Source organism: Rhineura floridana, chromosome 9 (assembly GCF_030035675.1).
Source record: "Rhineura floridana isolate rRhiFlo1 chromosome 9, rRhiFlo1.hap2, whole genome shotgun sequence".
NCBI classification, from domain to species: Eukaryota; Metazoa; Chordata; class Lepidosauria; order Squamata; family Rhineuridae; genus Rhineura; species Rhineura floridana.
This window is the reverse complement of record NC_084488.1, coordinates 2,220,163-2,242,509: the sequence shown is the minus strand read 5'-3', so window position 1 is coordinate 2,242,509 and position 22,347 is coordinate 2,220,163. Positions and strand designations below refer to the sequence as shown.

The following is a 22,347-nucleotide window of genomic DNA, read 5'->3' as shown; positions in this document are numbered from 1 at the left end:
AGTTACTAGAAACGATGGATGTCATGTTGCAGCAAACAAACCTTTCCAGTAACGTTGAATTGCTAATCGTGCTCGCTTCATCCCATGTATGTATATCTCTATTCATTCAGATGTAGTTAAAATTTGTAGAAATGATCATTGTCATGTTGCAGCAAACAAACCTTTCCTGTCACGTTGAATTGCTAATGGTGTTCTCTTCATCCCTTGTATGTATATCTCTCTTCATTCAGATGTAGTTAAAGTTTGTAGAAACGATGATGGTCATGTTGCAGCAAACAAACCTTTCCTGTAACATTGAATTGCTAATCGTGTTCTCTTCATCCCTTATATGTATATCTCTATTCATTCAGATGTAGTTAAAATTTGTAGAAACGATTATTCTCATGTTGTAGCAAACAAACCTTTCCTGTAACGTTGAATTGCTAATCGTGTTCTCTTCATCCCTTGTATGTATATCTCTCTTCATTCAGATGTAATTAAAATTTGAGGAAAGAATGATTGTCATGTTGCAGCAAACAAACCTTTCCTGTAACCTTGAATTGTTAATCGTGTTCTCTTCATTCCTTGTATGTATATCCCTCTTCATTCAGATGTCGTTAAAGTTATTGGAAACAATTATGGCCGTGTTGCAGCAACATCCTGCTCTGTTTAGTAATAGGGTTGAAAAAGATCACACTGGCCCAGTTACAGGAACTTGTGGCCACTTAGTTTTTGCTTCCAAAGTTATTTCCCCTGGTCGTGCGTTCCTCAGGCGTTTATGTGACGCCATGAAGGGAGTTCACTCTCGCTTCCATTTCATAAGGATCATGTCAGGGATGAGAGAGGATTTGTACATGTGGCTTGCATTCCTGAAGGATTTCAATTGCCTTTCCTTTTGGAGGGAGGAATTAATCTTAGAAGCGAAATTACCGGTGCATTCTGATGCTGCCGGATGCATTGGCTTTGGGGTCATCTTTAGAGCCCAGTGGTGTGCTGAGCAATGGCCTGACAGTTGGCGAGATATCGGAATTACTTCCGATTTGACATTTTTGGAATTTTTTCCAGTTGTGGTCGCTGTTCGTATCTGGCCAAAGGCATTTACAAACCGCACAGTGCGCTTCTGGTGCGATAATATTTCCACAGTTAGCGTGATTAATGCCCAAACTTCTAAGTCTCCTCATGTCATGCGCTTGGTGCGCTCTTTTGTGTTGCAATGCTTGTGCTTTAATATTTTATTCCTGGCCAGACATGTTCCAGGTTTGCAGAATACAGTAGCTGATGCACTTTCACGCTTACAGATGGCGCACTTTCGGGAGCTTGCACCTGGAGCAGCTCTGGATCCTGTACCAATCCCACCTTTCCTGTGGAACCTTGGCAACTAGAAGTTGGGGTTGCGATTGCTGCCGCTCTGGCTCCCAGTACTCAAAATGCGTATTAGCATTCATTTGCTAAGTTCCAGACTTTCCGTATAGGCACGGAGCTGCCTTTGGAGTGGCCTATTCCTGTGGAGCATTTATTGCAGTTTATGACACATTTAAAAGGGCACAATAATTCTGTTTCTACTATCGCTGGTCACCTCTCGGCACTAGACTTTATTTCCAAGGAAAGGGGGCTGCCGGATCATTCTGTAGATTTTAGGGTCAGATAGGTCCTTGTGGGTTGGTCGCGTTCCGCTCCCAGGTCCGCTGGCTGGAGGAGGCCAATCACGCCCGATGTCCTCCTCCAGATCCTGGCACTATTTAATTCTTTATGCTCATCTCAGTATGAGTCGCACCTGTTCGCCGCAATAACTCTGACAATGTTTTATGGTGCTTTTCACCCTAGCGAAGTATTGCCCCCTTCTAAGTGCGATGTGACTTATCGAGCCTTATGCTTTGGCGATTGCACATTCGGTGCAGATATAGTGAGGTTTTCACTGCAGGTCTCTAAGACCGATCAAAGGGCCATGGCAGTATTCGTGCTTTTACGAAGTCGCCAGGTCCAGGTATTGTGCCCTGTGTCTGCAATGCGACAATTCTTATCCATTCGGCCAGCGGGCCAGCGTTATTTGTTCATACATATGGATGGTACTGCCCTGACTCAATTTCAATTTTGGGCCGTTGTTCGGCGGGCCTTGTTGGCCAGTGGTCGCGATGCTGGGGTCTATGGGCTGCATTCTTTCCAGATTGGTGCAGTTACAGCTGTGGCCCTTGTGGGCATGAGTATCAGCGAGATACAGGCGATCAGAAAGTGGCGTTCCGATGCATTTAAGTCTTACGTCAGGTTTTAACAGATGACTTTGTTTTTGTTTCCTGTAGGTTTGACAAACATCCCAATTCCCGTCAGGATCGTCTTGTGTGGCCACTCAATTGTGTTTTGGGCTCATCAGAGGGCATCCTCGTCTGTTTATGGAACACAGCTGCAGCTTTCTGCCACAGCTACGATTCAGTGGGAAGCCCGGAGGGGCATGTTATGGGATGCGTTGCTGCCTGCTGTGTGCCGGATCATGTCATTGGCTGACAGGCCGCACATATTGTTAATTCATTTGGGTGAAAATGATTTGGTGCAGCATCCTGGGTTGGATTTGCTGCTAAAAGTTACGCGTGATCTCACGTGGCTTATTAGATCATATTCCCATCTTCTGCTTGTATGGTCTGAAATGCTTGTTAGAAGGGTTTGGAGGGGTGCTGTTCACCCCAATAAGATAGATAGAGCTAGGAAATGGGTCAATAGGAAGGTTAGGGATTTAGTTTTGTCTCTTGGTGGGGCAGTTATTTCTCATGATAGGATTAGGTTCCATGCCCCACATCTATTTCGAGATGATGGTGTTCATCTTTCTGAGCAAGGGTGTGACTTGTTTTTGGAGGATCTTATGGGGGGATTAAGGGGATTGTTATCCTCATTGGGTGGAGGGGACCAAGCTTAAGCTGATCCCCTCTTGTGGCATAGAATTCAGGCAGGTGAGGTATATGGGGGTTAAAATTAGGTGGTTAAGGCATCATGAAAAAGGGGCACTTCCTAGGGAACCATCAGGGCTTTGTGTCCGGTGGGGATCTGTGTTGTGTCCTTGTGGGACCGGCTTGCGCATCATGGTGAACGCCTGTACGGCGGGGCCATGGTGTGGGGATTGGAACCACACAGCTGGCTCCAGGAGCAAGGAGGGAGGAATTCACCCACGTCCTTGACTATGGAGTCATGTGATGATGAGAAGTGATGCCTTAAGAAGGTGAGGGTGTAATCCCTCGTTGTTAGGTTTAGCCTCACCTGCTCGAAAAGATATAGATTTGAATAATTGGCTGCATTGCATTGGATTTAGGATGTTATATTTTAATAAATATAACATTATACCAGTTTGGTGTCACGAGTCTTCTTTGTGTGGGGGCAATGTCGTTCCTAATTAGGGGCGTATTTGCCCCCACCATAATTACAGGGAAGACTTGGGAACATTCTTGAATCAAGTGCTAGGAGCCACGTGAGATCAATCATCCTATCAGGGAGGGCGCTGAGCAGCAGATATAAGGCTGCTCCGTTCTTCCTGCGCTTGCCTTTTTCGCCTCGCGGCACCCACCCTCTCTCCCTTGTCAGTATGGGCTTTGCTGGTCGCCTGAATGGGGCCGAGCAGGAATTTTTTGGGGGGGATCCTGATTTCAGAATCCCTTTGGTTTTGCCTACTCCATACTGCTTGGGTTTAATTCAATTGGCTTCTCGGTTGGGTGGGATGCGTCTGCTTTGACTGGCATAGAATTCGGGCAGGTGAGGTATATGGGGGTTAAAATTAGGTGGTTAAGGCATCATGAAAAAGGGGCACTTCCTAGGAAACAATCAGGGCTTTGTGTCTGGTGGGGATCTGTGTTGTGTCCTTGTGGGACCGGCTTGCGCATCATGGTGAACACCTGTACGGCGGGGCCATGGTGTGGGGGTTGGAACCACACAGCTGGCTCCAGGAGCAAGGAGGGAGGAATTCACCCACGTCCTTGACTATGGAGTCGCGTGATGATGAGAAGTGATGTCTTAAGAAGGTGAGGGTGTAATCCCTCTTTGTTAGGTTTAGCCTCACCTGCCCGAAAAGATATAGATTTGAATAATTGGCTGTATTGCATTGGATTTAGGACGTTTTATTTTAATAAATATAACATTATACCAGTTTGGTGTCACGAGTCTTCTTTGTGTGGGGGCAAAAGGTATGTTTGCTCAAGTATATCTCTCTTCATTCAGATGTATTTAAAGTTACTATAAACGATGATGGGCATGTTGCAGCAAACACACCGTTTCTGTAAAACATACAAGGGATGAAGAGAAGACGATTATCAATTCAACGTTACAGAAAAGGTGTGTTTGCTGCAGTGTCCACGAACATCACATATCAGTTTCTATGCCCTCTGAAACACATACAAGGGATGAAGAGAAGACGATTATCAATTCAACCTTACAGAAAAGGTGTGTTTGCTGCAACATGGCCATCATCGTTTATAGTAACTTTAAATACATCTGACTGAAGAGAGATATACTCGTTTATAGTAACTTTAAATACATCTGAATGAAAAAAGATGTAATTGCACTTCCATGTACATGTGCAACGTAAATGGTGATACAGCACTATATTTTCTTTTATATGTTCTTTTGCTCCAACTATTTTGCTAACGTACTAGCCCATCCGTTCTGTAATCCAGATTGTGATTTCCTCGAGTATATCTCTCTTCATTCAAATGTATTTAAAGTTACTATAAACTTATATGTGATATTCGTGGACACTCTCTTGAAATTCCTTCCCTTTGTGTCTGAGAACATCACTATGCCCTCTGAAACACATACAAGGGATGAAGAGAAGATGATTATCAATTCAATGTTACAGAAAAGGTGTGTTTGCTGCAACATGCCCATCATCGTTTATAGTAAATTTAAATACATCTGAATGAAGAGAGATATAGTCGAGCAAATCACAATCTGGATTACGTAATTGAACTTCCAAGTACATGTGCAACGTAAATGGTGATACAGCAATATATTTTCTTTTATATGTTCTTTTACTCCAACTGTTTTGCTAACGTACTAGCCCATCCGTTCTGCAATCCAGATTGTGATTTCCTCGAGTATCTCTCTCTTCATTCAGATGTATTTAAAGTTATTATAAACGATGATTGGCTTGTTGCAGCAAACACACCTTTTCTGTAAGACATAAAAGGGATGAAGAGAAGACGATTATCAATTCAACGTTACAAAAAAGGTGTGTTTGCTCGAGTATATCTCCCTACATTTATATGTATTTAAATTTACTATAAACGTTGATGGGCATGTTGCAGGAAACACACAGTTTCCGTGAAACATACAAGGAATGAAGAGAAGACGTTTATCAATTCAACGTTACAGAAAAGGCGTTTTTGCTGCAGTGTCCACGAACATCACATATCCGTTTCTATGCCCTCTGAAACACATACAAGGGATGAAGAGAAGACGATTATCAATTCAACGTTACAGAAAAGGTGTGTTTGCTGCAACATGCCCATCATCGTTTAACGACGCTGAAGTTGGTTCCTAGTTCCCAGTTCCCAGTTCCTTATTTGTGTGAAATTTCAGTCACTAACAAAGAAGAAAAATTGACAGCTACAGCAACGTCAATCCAAATTTAACATGCCCCTGAACCCCAAAATAAATAATGGGGTACCTTGTATGATATATTGCTGTAATCAGGAGACTCTCCCTGTCAAGACTGACAATAAATTTATATAATCAAAATCATCAGGATTCTGATATTATCATAAATACATAATGATGTCATAAAATCATGAAAAATAAGTAACTGGGGGTACACACCCCAAATCTGCTCTGGGCCAGAACAAATCATATACCCCAGGAAAGGGGAGGATGTCCCCTACGAGATGCCACTGCATTCCGCCCGGCCCAGAGCTTCTGCTGGGCGCAGGGCACTCACGAGGGCATCTATGTGAAATCGAACTGGACAAAAACACACAGAAAAAATAAGTAACTGGGGGTACACGCCCCCAAATCTGCTCTGGGCCAGAACAAATCATATATCCCAGGAAAGGGGAGGGTGTCCCCTACGAGATGCCACTGCATCCCGCCCGGCCCAGAGCTTCTGCTGGGCGCAGGGCACATGGGAGGGCATCTATGTGAAATCGAACTGGACAAAAACACGCAGAAAAAAATAAGTAACTGGGGGTACACGCCCCCAAATCTGCTCCTGGACAGGACAAATCATATACCCCAGGAAAGGGGAGGGTGTCCCCTATGAGGTGCCACTGCGTCCCGCCCGGCCCAGAGCTTCTCCTGGGCGCAGGGCACATGGGAGGGCATCTATGCGATATCGAACTGGACAAAAACACGCAGAAAAAAATAAGTAACTGGGGGTACACGCCCCAAAATCTGCTCCTGGCCAGGACAAATCATATACCCCAGGAAAGGGGAGGGTGTCCCCTATGAGATGCCACTGCATCCCGCCCAGCCCAGAGCTTCTGCTGGGTGCAGGGCACTCATAAGGGCATCTATGCGAAATCGAACTGGACAAAAACACACACAAAAAATAAGTAACTGGGGGTACACGCCCCCAAATCTGCTCTGGGCCAGGACAAATCATACACCCTAGGAAAGGGGAGGGTGTCATCTATAACATACCAGCACATTCTGCCTGACCCAGAGGTTGTGCAGGGCACCGGGCGTGGATGAGGGCATCTATGCACAACCAAAATGGACCAAAGTGGACAAAAACATCCTCTAAGAGAATCCATGGCTTCCTGAGTTTCTTGTGTGCAGAAGGATTGGATCTGAGTAACTATATTTGAAGTATTATATATCATACACATATTCATACAGGTCAGGGTCCTCTGCAAGATGGCATTGGTTCCAACCCAGGCCAGAACATTTTGTTCATTCATGACACAGACAAGGTCCTTTATCATTTCTGATTTTAGAGTGTTTTTAACTGTATTAAATTATGCATTTTATAACTTCTGTGATCCGCCCTGGAACATTTTAGTTAACGGCAGGAAATAAATCTAAACAACACCAACAGCATTAATTTATGTATCAGAAGAATAGCCAAAATATATAGGAAAGATTATAAGGAACTTGGATGCCCATCCCAAAATATGAATTGGGGCACAACAAATCATAGTTCCACACATCAGGGACACTGTCTTCTATTAGATGCCATCCGTGCATAGTTTAGAGTCTCATCTATGAAATTACATCTTTATGCTTCTAGAGTGAATCGTTGTCTGGTGATCCGGCCAAGTTTCCTTCTGCCATGGCACCAGATAACATACAGTCATACTTTGAGAGGAATTGTTGTGCATTTGATTTATTATATCTCTAAATAACTTACTACATATTTCTCCAACAGGTAACAACCAAGTATACAAATGAACATATAAACAAGTGCAGACTTAATTTTTTTTAAATAAAGAAAGAAGGAAGTCATATTGATCAGAACTGGTAAAACAGTAAAAAACATTTTTCTTAGAAATATATTAGAACATTTTTGCAGTTTACAAAATCAACACCATTTCACATGGGCTGGAATTAAACAATTACAGCCATTTGAAATAATCTCCTGGTTTTCAATCATCTCTGAAATAGTAGGAGATTTAGAAGAGGACCTTCTAAATTGCACATTGCACATCATCATTATTATTTGGTCTTTTATAGCCTCATTGCTACAATATGACTGGGAGTATTATTTTTCTTTGTGAATTCTTGGAACAACTCATCTGTTGCACAAACATCACCACATCCTGTGTTTTGAAGCTCCCTAATTCCATCGTAGAAGTTCCAATCACTTGCATTTCCCAGATTGTGGAAAGAAACAAAGTGATTTCCAGTGTTGAAAGTGATCCCTACCACTTTGTACCTGGAAAAAATAGTAAACATTTTTAAAATTAAGTACATTTTTGCAGTTCTCAAAGTCGCATATAGCCCAGCTTCCTGTTCTCCCAGTGACCAACTAGATGCCTATTGGAATATAGAAAAAGATTATGATTGCAACAGCACACTCCCCACATGTGTTTTCCATCAGCTGTTTTTAAAAAAATACTCATAAATATGTTCAATAGCAACCTATACAGAGACAGTTGAGATGTTATGGCTTAATCTATAGTTAGTTTACATACCAAAGGTCTGCAATTTTCCAATTATGTTGCACATGTGGATTGGAAAACCATAGAAAAGATTTGAACTGCACAGGAAAATGGGACTCTTTCTTTCCCCTGCCCGCCTTTTTGCCTGCCAGTACCTCTTTCTTATAAAGAACAAACACAATTTCTCCCTTCACCTCCATTGTGAGGAAAAAGAAATACTCCAGCTCCATTGCTGTGCTAATGTAGTTTTCCTCAAAATGCGGAATAAAATGACTTTGTATCTAGTGGTCCAAAGCCAACTGACTTGCCCAAGAGATGAGTCCTGGCTTGGGTTTAACATGGCCAAGGAAGGATCCACAATGATGCTGTGGTTTCCCACCTTCTCAGTGATGATTCAGACCCCGATTTTTTTTTTTTATTCTGAATCTTGCCTGGAAACTTTCAGAAAGCCCAAGTAAACCATGGCCCAATCTCCATTACTCTACTGACAAGCCCCCCTTCTGTTTCTAAAGTAACTAGCCCTAGCCAGTATCCAGTTCCCTTCTGATTCCACCTTAACCTCTTCATGCAAATCTCCCCATTCACTTCATCTCAACCAACATCCTCCCCCCCCAATCTCTTTCTCTGACTGCAACCTAGAGTTTCTATGGGTTTTTGTGCATGCTTTTTAAAACTGGTAGCCTGTATGCTTTATTTTAAGTCTATAAAATTTGTCTCTTGTTAGTATACTATTCTTGGTGCAGATTATGTATTTTTTCCCCTTCAGTCTATGATGTTGAATCTATAGTGATGCAGTTTGTATTAGAGATACAGAAGCTGAACAGGTTACACCAATTCCGTTTTAAATTTGTATATTTGCTTTTAATGTTTTTAGTTGCTTCAGCTATGGGGCGGTATATAAATGTAATAAATAAATAAGTAAGTAAGTAAGTAAGTTAATTGTTTTGGCCAAACCACTCTCATTGTGAGTTAATGGGACTGTTGAGTGGTCGATGTACATGTACAGCGGTACTGTTACTATATGGACTGTGACAGATGAGTGTTCTCACCCCCCTGGAGGTAGATTTTTGTTTTAGTCTGAACTGTACCGGAGAACTGGAGAGACACAAAGGCTTGTCCTGTTCTATACACTGAATCCCAAGGCAATGGCTTTGTGGGACTCCCCAAGACACCTAATGTGGTAGCAAGATATTTTGGGTTGTTAATGCTGTGAGTCTTTCAATTTTATGGTAAATAAAGCCATATCTCCTAAAGACAACATAGTCTCCACTGACCTTCATTCAAAGGAAAACAAACCAAGGGTAAGTGTGGGAACCCCTGGAAGTCTCTCACACCCCCAATTAAGGGTTTGTACAACACTATTAAGTTCTGTGTCTGTCAATTAACATATGTTCAGATATAACTATGCTAATTTCCTCTTCACACAATTAAATGAACACTGGGTTTATCTTCGCTTTCCTGGCTAACTCTTGGGTGCCCAAATTCTGGAATGCATTCAAGTAGCAATGATAAAAGATTGTAAAAGGGGTGTCAGGGTTGCATGTTGGAACTGTACACATGTGTGCTTACTGAACATTTCATAACAAGGTGATTTATAGTGCCTGGTACCTTAGGTTTGCTCTCAAAGTTGGAGATGCCAAAATAAAGACTAACAGCATCTTCTTCTATTTGTACATTGTTGTGCATTATTTTAGTATTAATTTGAACTTGTATGTCCCCTTTGGCATCTTCAACTTGAAGGTTGGCAGGAAAGAATTTAAAGTCATAAAGTACACTTACCTAATGTCATTAACACTAATCTGTGCTGGAAAGTTACGAGGATCAAATTGTTCCTTATATGTTGGTTTTGTCTTCATTGCCAGTGTGATGAGCAGGAAGCGTGGGTCTCCATTAATAAAAGTCCTCCTACTCAGGGTACGTGTTCCGTTGCACTTTCTCACTTTTACACTGTAAGTGATAAAAAATATTTTAGTTATAATGATCACAGAAAGCATTTTGTTAAAATATTAATTTAATTCCAGAATAGGTAGAGATTTTTACCTTGTGGTTTGTTCAGGTGTGGCAATACCATGCACTTTATAATCCTGAATTAATATTTCACCAGAACTGTAGTTTTGAAAATGTACGAAACACTGAGATGAAGCTGGCTCCAGCCATGAATTCAGTGAAGCTTGCAGTGTATTGGCTGCATCCAAGCTGTTTTTAAGATGAAATAAGAGGAATACTAGATATAACAATGAAAGATGGTTTGTAAATAGTATACAACTAAAACACAGTTTCTGTCTTGCCTTTATGATTTGCAATATTATCATTATTGTATGTGTTAGCAATCTTTTGGTGAACATCCAGTGTGGCAAACCTTTGGTCCTCCATATGCTGCTGAACTGCAACTTCTATCAGCCCGAGCAACCATGGCCGATGACCGAGGAAGATGGGAATGTTAGTTCGCAATATCTGGAGGGCAAAAGGTTCCCCACACTTGGTGTACACAGTTGACAGAATAATTGTGGCAGCAACCTTTATGCTTCCTCTGGTTCAGTGGTTCCCAACCTTTATGGGCACGGGACCCCCTTTATAAGCTGGAAAATATTTTTGACCCCCTCCCCCCAGGGAGGCAGTCTGGCTGCCAGGAAGGAAGGGGGAAAGCAGCCTTTCTTTGCAGGCTTGCTTCTTTTGCTTCACAACAAGCCCTCTCCTCTCATCCTAAGTAAGGGCGTTGCCAGTAGCTGCAGTGCTAGTAATCCCCTCTTCTTCCTGGTAGCTCCACCCTCAGCCTCATTTGGTATCTGCCATGTATTTTATAGGCAGATGCCTGCCCTTAGTGCGCCTGAAAGACACTCTGGCGCTTCAGCAAGAGGCCTCCCCTCTCGTTTGGAGCAAGGGGGAGGTGTCATCTGCAGCGGCAGTGGAAAGCAGACAGTGTAGAAGGAGTGAAGACTTTTAAAAATAATAATAATAAATAATTCATTTCTTTACTGTTCACGGCCCCCTCTGGATTACTTCACGGCCCCCCTGGGGATCCGGTCCCCCAGGTTGGGAACCACTGCTCTGGTTAATACTGCTTTCCCAGCTTATTGTGTAAACAGCACTTAGAACACAACGAAGATGGGATATCATAACAGGGATTAATATCCTTGGAAGAGTGTTACTTCAAACCATTGCATATCTTGAAAACATTATGAAAAGATTTCTTCTTTTAAAATTTGCCAATGAATACTGATCCAGTCAAGCTAGTGGAGCAATAAATAGCAATGAAACAGTATACCTACCATATACATATTTGCCTAGACTTCATTTCCCTGATCCTTTTTGGACAGTCATGGTTGCTACAGATGGAGTACTGTCTGGAACTAAATAAAAAGGATAGGCGGGAGGTTATCATGTCTTCTTCAGACCCATAGCAATCCCACAGACTTTTTGCCACGTAATTCTGAAACTGCATCAACCATTCAAGTTTCCCTGAACTCCATTTATGACTCCTGAAGGCATCATTCACTCGCAACAATCTTTGAATGGCTTCATCCTTGTTCTAAAGTCCTGATATTTCATTTTTCAATTTGGGATACAGTTCCATTATCATATGCACAATGTAGAGAAGATTGTCTATTGTGTAAGTGTTTACAAGCTTTATATTCCTTCCCTTCAGTTTCCCTTTTCCATTCCAAGGAGGACAAGATGAAACTGGCTTTTCTTTGAGTTGATGTTCAAGCGGTGCTTTATAGTACTCAGGTTGCTTTTTAGGTGTCGACTGTGGTCTTTTGGACCATTTTTCTATCTCAGTGAGAGGATCTGGTATGACATCACTTAAACTAGTTTCCTCTGTCTTAATCTTCTTGGTTTTCTTCCTTTGGTTGCTGTCACTGAGAATACCAATAGCAGTTGCACGGAATCGACCCTGAATGGTGTCTTTCATAATGTCTGTAAACTGTGCTGGTCTGCGATACAGTTTGTCATTCAGAACTTCTTTTTTAATTGTTCTGAACCAATTTTCAACAGTGGCATTACAGTCTCGAGTTTGGTGGCATTTTTGGTCTTGGAGCATAATGCCACTCCACAATGGCAATGTAGCAACATACTTTGACACAATTTTTTGTAGTTCATTATTGTAGTAGATATTTTGTTTTTTAATCACATTCTGTATTTCAATGCTTTCCAGATTTTGGGTGGGAACAAGTTTGGAAAAAGGTGAGCTTTTACATATGGAATCCTGTGTTTGAGAGATTCCTTCTTCTTCCAGATCAAAAGTACTTTCATGATCAGTAGTGGATATTTTTTGGTCTTTTAATTTTTTTTTAGCTCTGTCTATTGCACTTTTACACTCATATGTTAGCTGCTTACTACCAAAAATAATGTTTAGTTTCCTAATCATCTCTTTGCATTCTGTCATTGTTTTCCCATTTTGCAGTAATGCAAAAGCATACATGAAAAAACTTTTAACTTCTTGTGACACTTTTATTCTGCTTACATGTCCAGCAGTTAGCTTTATCATATGTGCTGCGCAAATGTGAATTATTGTAAATTCAGCAGGTCTCTTATCTGAACACACTTCAAAACATGCTTTGAGGTATTGCTTTGGAGGCATCTTGTTAAACACCTCAGTGACAGCATGAATTAAAGCCCAGCTGAAGTCACATTCAACTTTTTGTGGTCTGAGATGTTGTCCAGTCACCTTTAGCATGTTCCTTGAATACAATGCCAGCCAGTGTGAAATAGTTGGAGTGCTCTGGTCAGAAGTGAGCATCTCTGCTACTGGAAGAATGATAGATGTGTTCGACGGATTCTTTATGCACAAAGCATAATACAAAATATGGTGTTTCACTGAAGGCGGTCTCTGGACTAAGGACCCTGTGGCATCAAGATACAACTTGCATAAACCCGCCCTCTGAAGATCACACAAAAGATGTAATTGAACTTCCATGTACATGTGCAATGTAAATGGTGATACAGCAATATACTGCACATAGCAATGTTCTGTTTTATATGGTGCTATTTCTGAAGCATCTTGCTTCTCTTGTATGTTAACACAGTCCTGAAAAAGGTTTTGATCGGTGTGTCCTTCAAAGTTTCCCTCACTGGAAATTTTTTGTAAGACTGCAGTACTTTTTACTTCATTATAGTTGCCAGCTATAAGTATATTAGGGTCACATTGTCTAATAAGTGTGTTCCTTAGGTTACTTGGTGTTTCTCCCTTAAGTTTTTTTTCCAATTCATTCCTTTCTGGGATACGTGTATGCCTTTTGTATGACTGGCCAATGGTGTGTCTGATTTGTCCATTGACGGTGATGTTTATTCTTACATTATCATCCTTCTTTGGTCTCTCTTTAATAGTCATTTTTAGCCAAATACAGCCATAAAATTTACATTTTGCTTTTCCATGCCAAAATGGGGCATTTATTTTTTGTGAGCTCTTCCTTTTAATTCGATTATATTTGAAAGCAAAGACACAAAACATGTTCTTTTCCTCCAACTTTTTTGCTAACATACTAGCCCATCTGTTCTGTAATCCAGATTGTGATTTGCTAGAGTATATCTCTCTCCATTCAGATGTATTTAAAGTTACTATAAACGATGATGGGCATGTTGCAGCAAACACACCTTTTGTTTCAATAGGTAACTCAGTGCACAACATTTTCTGTAACGTTGAATTGTTAATAGTCTTCTCTTCATCACTTGTATGTGTTTCAGAGGGCATAGAAACTGATATGTGATGTTGGTGGACACTCTCTTGAATTTCCTTCCCTTTGGGTCTGAGAACATCACTGCCATTCTTCTGTCTAAATATAGTTTGATGTTCCAACTTTGGATCATTGTGCTCAGTTTGGAGAATAGCATCTATATCCACAGATTCAGTCGGTGAATTAAAAGATGATTCATTTTGGCTAGCTTCATTAGAAATTACATCAAATGCACTGAATTTATAGCCCTGTTTAAAATGGCAGTTCTGTTCTGATTCACGTGCTGGACAAAACCATGGCGTAACATCAACCAACTCCTGCGCAGATTTATAACCTATACACTTTGGGTGAAACCAATCATTGCAATGATCACACTGAACATAAGATGAAGAATCTTCTGGCTTCTTACAAATACAAAACCTTCTGATCCCAGCTTCTGTCAGAGTTCTACTTCTCAGGGCTCTTCTATCTTCCTTCCATAAATTATAAAGCCATTTCCTACACTTCTCAGTGTTTCTATAAAGCTTAGTAGATATCCTACCCCAACAAGATGTCTCCTTTCTGTAACCATCTTTGTTCAAATACTGCAGTTCTTGAATGAAAGCATGTATTATCTGTTCTTCAGCATCTAATGCAGAACTTAAATATTTCCAAGACATCTTAAAGGAAATCTCCACATTTGCAAATATAACTGTGGTGCTAACTGTTAGGCAAGGTGAATGAGAATGGTAACTAAAGTTAGGTTTCAATTGCAGCCAAGTTAGGTGTGGAGGCATGAAACAACGATTGCTGTTTCAGGATACACACAGCAAACTGATGGAAATTTTGGCAATAAGCTGAGAGAGTCTGACCTAAAACCCTGGCCCCAGGGTGTTTTTTCACACTTGGATCCTTTGCTGATAAAGAAGATTGTTATTTCTTTTACTGTTTGAATAGTCAAGTCAACAACACTACTGACTTGTTAATTGTTTAATATAGTAAACAAATATAGTAAACAAAAAAGTACCTCTAAAAGTATGGTTGTATGTATGTATTTGTTTATTTGTTTATTTATTATATTTCTATCCTGTCCTTCCTCCCAGCATTAGCCCAGGGTGGTAAAAAAGTGATACCCCCCCAAAGTCTTTTACAAACATCTTAAAAACAAAAGATCTTTACAAAATCAAATAAAAAACATTGAAAAACAACTTTTGAAAATTACAAAACATTGTTGAAAACATCTTACATATAATTCCAATATAGACACACACTGGGACAACCTTAAAAGGGTTGTTGAAAGACGAGGTGTATGATCTCTGATGAGGTTTTTTTATGTTTAATTTTTGTATCGGTCTTCCCTCATACTCACCTTGTTACAGTTCAAATATTATTGTTTTAAAAAGCCATTGGTATTGGCAACGGAAGGAAATGTGGCAGGTTAAACAACAATGATTTCTTGAAGATCTGATTTCATAGTTGAAACTCAAAAGTATTCATGGATGGCATCTCAGAGAAGACACTCTCCCAGATGCAATGAAGTGTGTTTTATGGTGCCCAACCCATCTTTTGTGACGGGAACCTCATTTCCTTTTTCTTTTCCTGTACATATTCACTATATAATACATAATACATAATATAATTCACTATATAATACATATATGCCCTTGTCCGCGCCATACAGACACCAGAAGTTCTGAATTGGGTGGGAACCCTCTCCAGAATGCATGGATGTATGACCTGCAGTGCCCAAAGCATGTTTGATGGTGGAAACCCACAGTTCCTTATGTATTTTCTACATAGCTTTATTATTGTTGTTGTGTATAGATGTCCATACCTGTTCCATATGACAACAAACCATGACAGGCAGGATGCAGTGGCATCTCGCAGAGGACACTATTCACTTTACCCAAGTGAATGATTTTTCATAACCCACAGAAGATTTTGTAGTGGTCACCCCAAATTACATATTTTGCCCTATTTACTCTTCATTATTTTAGCTGGGAAAGACATGCATCTCATAGAGTACATCATCTTTTTTCCTGGGGTATATGATTTGTCCTGGCCCAGGGCAGTTTTGGGGTCGTGTACCCCCAGTTACTTATTTTTCCTGTATGTTTTTGTCTGCTTTGGTTTTGAATAGATGCCCTCCCATGTTCCCTGCACCCAGCAGAAGCTCTGGGCCGGGTGGGACACAGTGGCACCTCGTAGGGGACACCCTCCCCTTTCCTGGGGTATATGATTTGTCCTGGGCCAGAGCAGATTTGGGGGCGTGTACCCCCAGTTACTTATTTTTTTCTGCATGTTTTTGTCCAGTTTGATTTCGCATAGATGCCCTCGTGAGTGCCCTGCACCCAGCAGAAGCTCTGGGCCGGGCGGGACGCAGTGGCATCTCATAGGGGACACCCCCCCTTTCCTGGGGTATATGATTTGTCCTGGCCCAGAGCAGATTTGGGGGCGTGTACCCCCAGTTACTTATTTTTTTCTGCGTGTTTTTGCCCAGTTCGATTTTGCATAGATGCCCTCCCATGTCCCCTGCGCCCAGCAGAAGCTCTGGGCCGGGTGGGACGCAGTGGCATCTCGTAGGGGACACCCTCCCCTTTCCTGGGATATATGATTTGTCCTGGTCCAGAGCAGATTTGGGGGCATGTACCCCCAGTTACTTATTTTTTTTGCGTGTTTTTGTCCAGTTCGATTTCACATAGATGCCCTCGTGAGTGCCCTGCGCCCAGCAGAAGCTCTGGGCCGGGTGGGACGCAGTGGCATCTCATAGGGGACACCCTCCCCTTTCCTGGGGTATATGATTTGTACTGGTCCAGAGCAGATTTGGGGGCATGTACCCCCAGTTACTTATTTTTTTCTGCATGTTTTTGTCCAGTTCGATTTCGCATAGATGCCCTCGTGAGTGCCCTGCACCCAGCAGAAGCTCTGGGCCGGGCGGGACGCAGTGGCATCTCATAGGGGACACCCTCCCCTTTCCTGGGGTGTATGATTTGTCCTGGCCCAGAGCAGATTTGGGGGCGTGTACCCCCAGTTACTTATTTTTTTCTGCGTGTTTTTGTCCAGTTTTAGTTTGCATAGATGCCCTCGTGAGTGCCCTGCGCCCAGCAGAAGCTCTGGGCCGGGCGGGATGCAGTGACATCTCATAGGGGACACCCTCCCCTTTCCTGGGGTATATGATTTGTCCTGGTCCAGAGCAGATTTTGGGGCGTGTACCCCCAGTTACTTATTTTTTTCTGTGTGTTTTTGTCCAGTTCGATTTCGCATAGATGCCCTCCCATGTGCCCTGCGCCCAGCAGAAGCTCTGGGCCGGGCGGGATGCAGTGGCATCTCGTAGGGGGCACCCTCCCCTTTCCTGGGGTATATGATTTGTCCTGGCCCAGAGCAGATTTGGGGGCGTGTACCCCCAGTTACTTATTTTTTTCTGTGTGTTTTTGTCCAGTTTGATTTAGCATAGATGCCCTCCCATGTGCCCTGCGCCCAGCAGAAGCTCTGGGCCGGGCGGGACGCAGTGGCATCTCGTAGGGGACACCCTCCCCTTTCCTGGGATATATGATTTGTTCTGGCCCAGAGCAGATTTTGGGGTGTGTACCCCCAGTTACTTATTTTTCATGGTTTTATGACATCATTATGTATTTATGATAATATCAGAATCCTGATGATTTTGATTGTATAAATTTATTGTCAGTCTTGACAGGGAGAGTCTCCTGATTACAGCAATATATCATACAAGGTACCCCATTATTTATTTTGGGGTTCAGGGGCATGTTAAATTTGGATTGACGTTGCTGTAGCTGTCAACTTTTCTTCTTTGTTAGTGACTGAAATTTCACACATATAAGACTGTTAAACCACTCTGGCCACTGAAGGTTTAGGGTTGTGTCAGGGGTTGTGTTAAGCTGTGTCAGGGGAATAGGAGTCTCCTCTCAGCGCCTTTCACAAACTACACTTCCCAGGATTCTCTGAGGGAAGCCACGACTGTCTCCAGTGAAATCAAAGTCTGGTGTGGGTGTGGCCGCCTGATTAACCAATCTCAGCAGCTCTGAGTCTGGCTTTTAGAACACTGACAGTTGGTTTTTACAGATCATTGGGTTCAAGCCAAAATTTCCAGGCATTTTTTTAACTTTTAAACTGCAGACAATGAAGTATGCGGCAAGGTCAGTAATAGGATTACAGGTACTCTGTGAACATGGCTGATTTTTAATGAATTTCAACAGATTATGAGAACTCTGACAGAAAAAAATTCAAAAGGGCTCTCAGTTTTTTTCTCTCTTTTTAGACTTTGAACTCTCTGTTCTCTCTGACTGTTTTGTGTATCGCCATGAAAATTTACAGGGTTGTTAAGCAAGCGTTTCTGAGCTCAGGACTATAAGTTTTGTAAGGTTTTGGTTTGAAATGAGCTTATGGGAAGTATCAGAATGATGACGCTGAAGTTCCTCGTTCCGTTTTCAGTTCCTTGTTTGCTTGAAACTTCAAAACACTAACAAAGAAGAAAAGTTGACAGCTACACCAACTTCAAGCTAGATTTAACATGTCTCTGAACCTCAAAATATATGTTGGGGTACCCTGTACTCTCCCCGTTGCGGTACTCTCCCCGTCAAGAGTAACAATACATTTATGCAATCAAAATCATCAGGCTTCTGAGATTATCATAAATGCATATTGATGTCAGAAAATCATAAAATATAAGTAACTAGGGGTGCCCACCCCAAAATCTGCTCTGGGCCGGGACACAATATACACCCTATGAAAGGGGAGGGTGTCCTCTACAAGATGCCAGTGCATCCCATCCGGCCCAGAGCTTCTGCTGGGCATCAGGCATGCACGAGTGCATCAATGCAAACTCAAAATGGACAAAAACATGCAGAAAAAAATAAGTAACTGGGGTACGCACCCCAAACTCTGCTCTGGGCCAGGACAAATCATATACCCCAGGAAAGTGAATGGTAGCCTCTATGAGGCATCTCGTAGGGGACACCCTCCCCTTTCCTGAGGTATATGATTTGTCCTGGCCCAGAGCAGATTTGGGGGCGTGTACCCCCAGTTACTTATTTTTTCCTGCGTGTTTTTGTCTGCTTTGGTTTTGGATAGATGCCCTCCCATGTGCCCTGCGCCCAGCAGAAGCTCTGGGCCGGGCGGGACGCAGTGGCATCTCGTAGGGGACACCCTCCCCTTTCCTGGGATATATGATTTGTCCTGGCCCAGAGCAGATTTTGGGGTGTGTACCCCCAGTTACTTATTTTTCATGATTTTATGACATCATTATGTATTTATGATAATATCAGAATCCTGATGATTTTGATTGTATATATTTATTGTCAGTCTTGACAGCGAGAGTCTCCTGATTACAGCAATATATCATACAAGGTACCCCATTATTTATTTTGGGGTTCAGGGGCATGTTAAATTTGGATTGACGTTGCTGTAGCTGTCAACTTTTCTTCTTTGTTAGTGACTGAAATTTCACACAAATAAGGAACTGGGAACTAGGAACCAACTTCAGCGTAGTCAAAAACGGTCTGAGGGCTGTTTTCAAAAATTAAGGTAATAAGCAAAAACATTAAAAATTATCAAAAATTACATAAATAACAGAAGCATATATACATCTCAACACACAAACATACCGTTGCAGAGGGAGGAAACTGTAAAGTAGTGAAATCTACCTATGTAGAATCATTGAGAAACTAGCGTTGGTGATTAACAGAAATATCCCGGTATGTGTAAATATACCTAACACTTCCTGGATCTGATGGAGTGCATTGCAGCCCATGAAGCATCATGCCATACTAGTTTACTTTGTCTTTGAGTTGCCACAAGACTCTTTCCTGGAATTGCATCTGGTTGGCCGCTGTGAGAACAGGATGCTGGACTAGATGGGCCGTTTTGTATGATACAGCAGAGCTCTCTTTATGTTATTATTTTATAACAGGTTAACAGGAATATCCCTCTGAGAATTGTTTTCAATAGCCATTCGTTTTAGTGTGTCCAAGCTATCAGGTCACAAACGAAAAAGGCTGCATTCTGAGAAATCCCTTCACGGAGCAAACCATAGCTTTAGGTGGGGCGGTGCACTCTCTGGCCCCTGCCTGCCTTCACTCCTACTATATCGGTGTTGCAGTTTGCCAATTTCACACGAAATACTACCTCCGTTAGTATTTCTCTAGTGATTTCTCTCTTTGCTAGAGTCTTTTGTTTCGTAGTGGAATGGAGGGAGTCACAGTGCTACGCAATCGCAGTTATATTAAAATTCTGACTTTCTCGAATAATACTAATAATAATAACAATAATAATAATGGGTGGCTATCACCGTGGGTGGGGGTGATGTGGCAATTTTAAAAAAATAGCTCCTCCGGATATCTGATGCAGGATGAAGTGCATCACTCTTCCCTTTTCATATCTCTCTGACGGATGCTTCACACTCGGATGTGACGCCATCACCTGCGCCTGCCACCCTCATTTTTCGTCATGGAGCTACTTGGAGAGGTTGGCCTTCGGGACCCTCATCTGCTGCTTCCCAGGGGCTTCTGGACGGCCGTGAACGTGTGGCTGGAGAAGCCTCAGGTGGCAAATAAGCGGCTGTGTGGCGCTCGCTTGGAGGGTGTCTGGCGGGTAGCCCGGCCTCGGCTCGGGAAAGAGAGCCCCGGAAGGGCCAGCACCGTCGGGACTGCCCTAGGCACCGGGCCGTCGGTGCTGGAGGCTGCTTGGGAAGCTTTCTGCTACCGCTGCTGCCGCCGCCGCGAGGACTATGAGGCACTCGGTCTCGAAGGCCCCGCGGAGGAGGCGCTAGAGGTGGTGCTCCGAACCCTCGTGCCCAAAGGCAGTGGTGCCGCGCCCGCTCAGGAGATGGTAGTCAAAGGTGACTTGACGGGGGAAAGCGCGAGGCGGCTGCCCCGGCCTGCCTTGAACGGCTGTGGCTCTCCAGAGCGAGCTCGGAGCTTCAGCGGGGTGAAATGCCCGACCTGCCTCGGTTTGTTGGCAGTAAACAGAATTGTGCCAGAGGTCCTCTTATTGCTGTGGGCGGGAGATTTTCTGTGTCGCTGTGACACCACTAATCAACAGCACTGTGTTAATATATTCAGTGACCCCTTGTGCAGATGGGAAATTCAGCACCAGGCCTTATTAGGAAAGGGCTTGAGCACCAAATGGCAAGTATTATATTGCCATCATGTAAGGGTCTCTTCACATGTTATTGCAAAAGTCTAGGCCCAGTATTCCCACTGTAGATTGACTGTATATATCTGAAATGTTATTAACCCGGCTGGAAATGTTGACTATCCGCAATTGGGGGGAGTATGGGGAAAGTATATACCATGTGTATCTGCTAGTGCACACACACTTTTGCAAGTGTTACAAAACAGACTGGATGAAAAGTAGGGCCCGTCTCTTATAATACATGAAGTAGCTTTGAGTCTGCAGTGCATCCAAGTTTAGGATTCTGGTTGTGTAGATTATGTTCTTCCAACAATTTACCTACTCCTTCCTGATATGGCATTATGCCATCAGTCTATAGATATGTATTAGGGTTTTCTTGACAGCCAGAAATTAATTTTATTAGCACACTTGATTTATTTCTTTTCATTTTCCTGCTTGATAATAATATTTAAACAATTATTGTATTTCAGTTGTGAAGCATTTAGCTCTTGGGTAGTGGTAGTTTTGGGTTCTGTGAGTAAAGGGAAGTACTGGATATTACAGTAATCACATTTTTCTCCTGTCATTCCTCTTAAGGCTGCGGTGGGGAACTATTGCCCCACAGGCCTAATTTGCCTCACCAGACCATTTTTGCTATGTCATGTCCACTTGTCCTACACCTGGCATCATATATGACATCAGATGTGGGCAGGTAAAGTCACAGCTGGGCCAAAAGGAAGGTTGCTGATTAGTGGAGACTGCAGAGTGTTAGTGAAGTGCTTTAAAGCCCCAAACTCAGCTAATTGCTGGGGTTGCAAAGTTTAGTGCTGGACTCTGCAAGCACCACCGAGTGAAGAGAGCCTGGCACATCTGAAGCCCCAACAGTCAGCTGGGGTTGGCTGTGCTTGTGCAGCCAAGGGGACTGGAGAAAGTGGCTTGGATTCAGAGCACTCCCTGCAGTGCTTAAATCCAAGCCATTTTCTAAGCAGTAGTATCCATTTTAAAAAAGAACATTTGTTTATTTTCAGAGACGCAGTTTATACTCAGAGTGCTTTCTCCAGTGCTTTGAATAAACTGCTTCCTCTGCCAAGGGGAAAATGCTCCATGTTGAGTACTGTTTTTCCCTTTGCAGAGACTTTAAATGGCCTTGTAATGGCAATCAGTACAGGGAGTCCCTTTGAAGGTGTGCTCCCAGCATCAAAAGTGATCAAAGCACATTTTCAAAGGAGATTCTTGTAGCAGCTGCTTGGTGGTTACACCAATGTCCTTTGAACTTTGACAGGTGTCCGTCAGCTGACAGTATGGGGTGATAAGAATATGGCCAAGTTCTGTTCCCACCTCGCTCTAAGGGCCTAATGGTACTCTCTCTTTCTTTAATCCTCACTTGCCCTGTGAGGTTGCTTAGAGATGGTGACTTGTCAAAGGTCACCTAGTGAGCTTCATCACTGAGTCATGGATTTGAAGCTAGATCTCCCCATCAAAATCCAAAACTTTACTCACTACATCACACTAGCTGG

The 22,347-nt window shown here is 42.6% G+C and overlaps 1 protein-coding gene across 3 annotated transcripts in view; it reads left to right on the top strand.

Annotated features, from left to right (window-relative positions):
* The first annotated feature begins 20,152 nt into the window (after positions 1-20,152).
* TRMT44 (tRNA methyltransferase 44 homolog) overlaps positions 20,153-22,347 on the top strand; it is a 43,528-nt gene continuing 41,333 nt past the window's right edge. For all 3 annotated transcript variants that reach the window (XR_009757834.1, XM_061584207.1, XM_061584208.1), the window contains exon 1: positions 20,153-20,555. Coding sequence is in view for 2 of the 3 variants with exons in the window: in XM_061584207.1 (XP_061440191.1) it covers positions 20,165-20,555 (391 nt within the window). In the remaining variant the exon portion in view is untranslated. The remainder of the gene's footprint in view (positions 20,556-22,347) is intronic.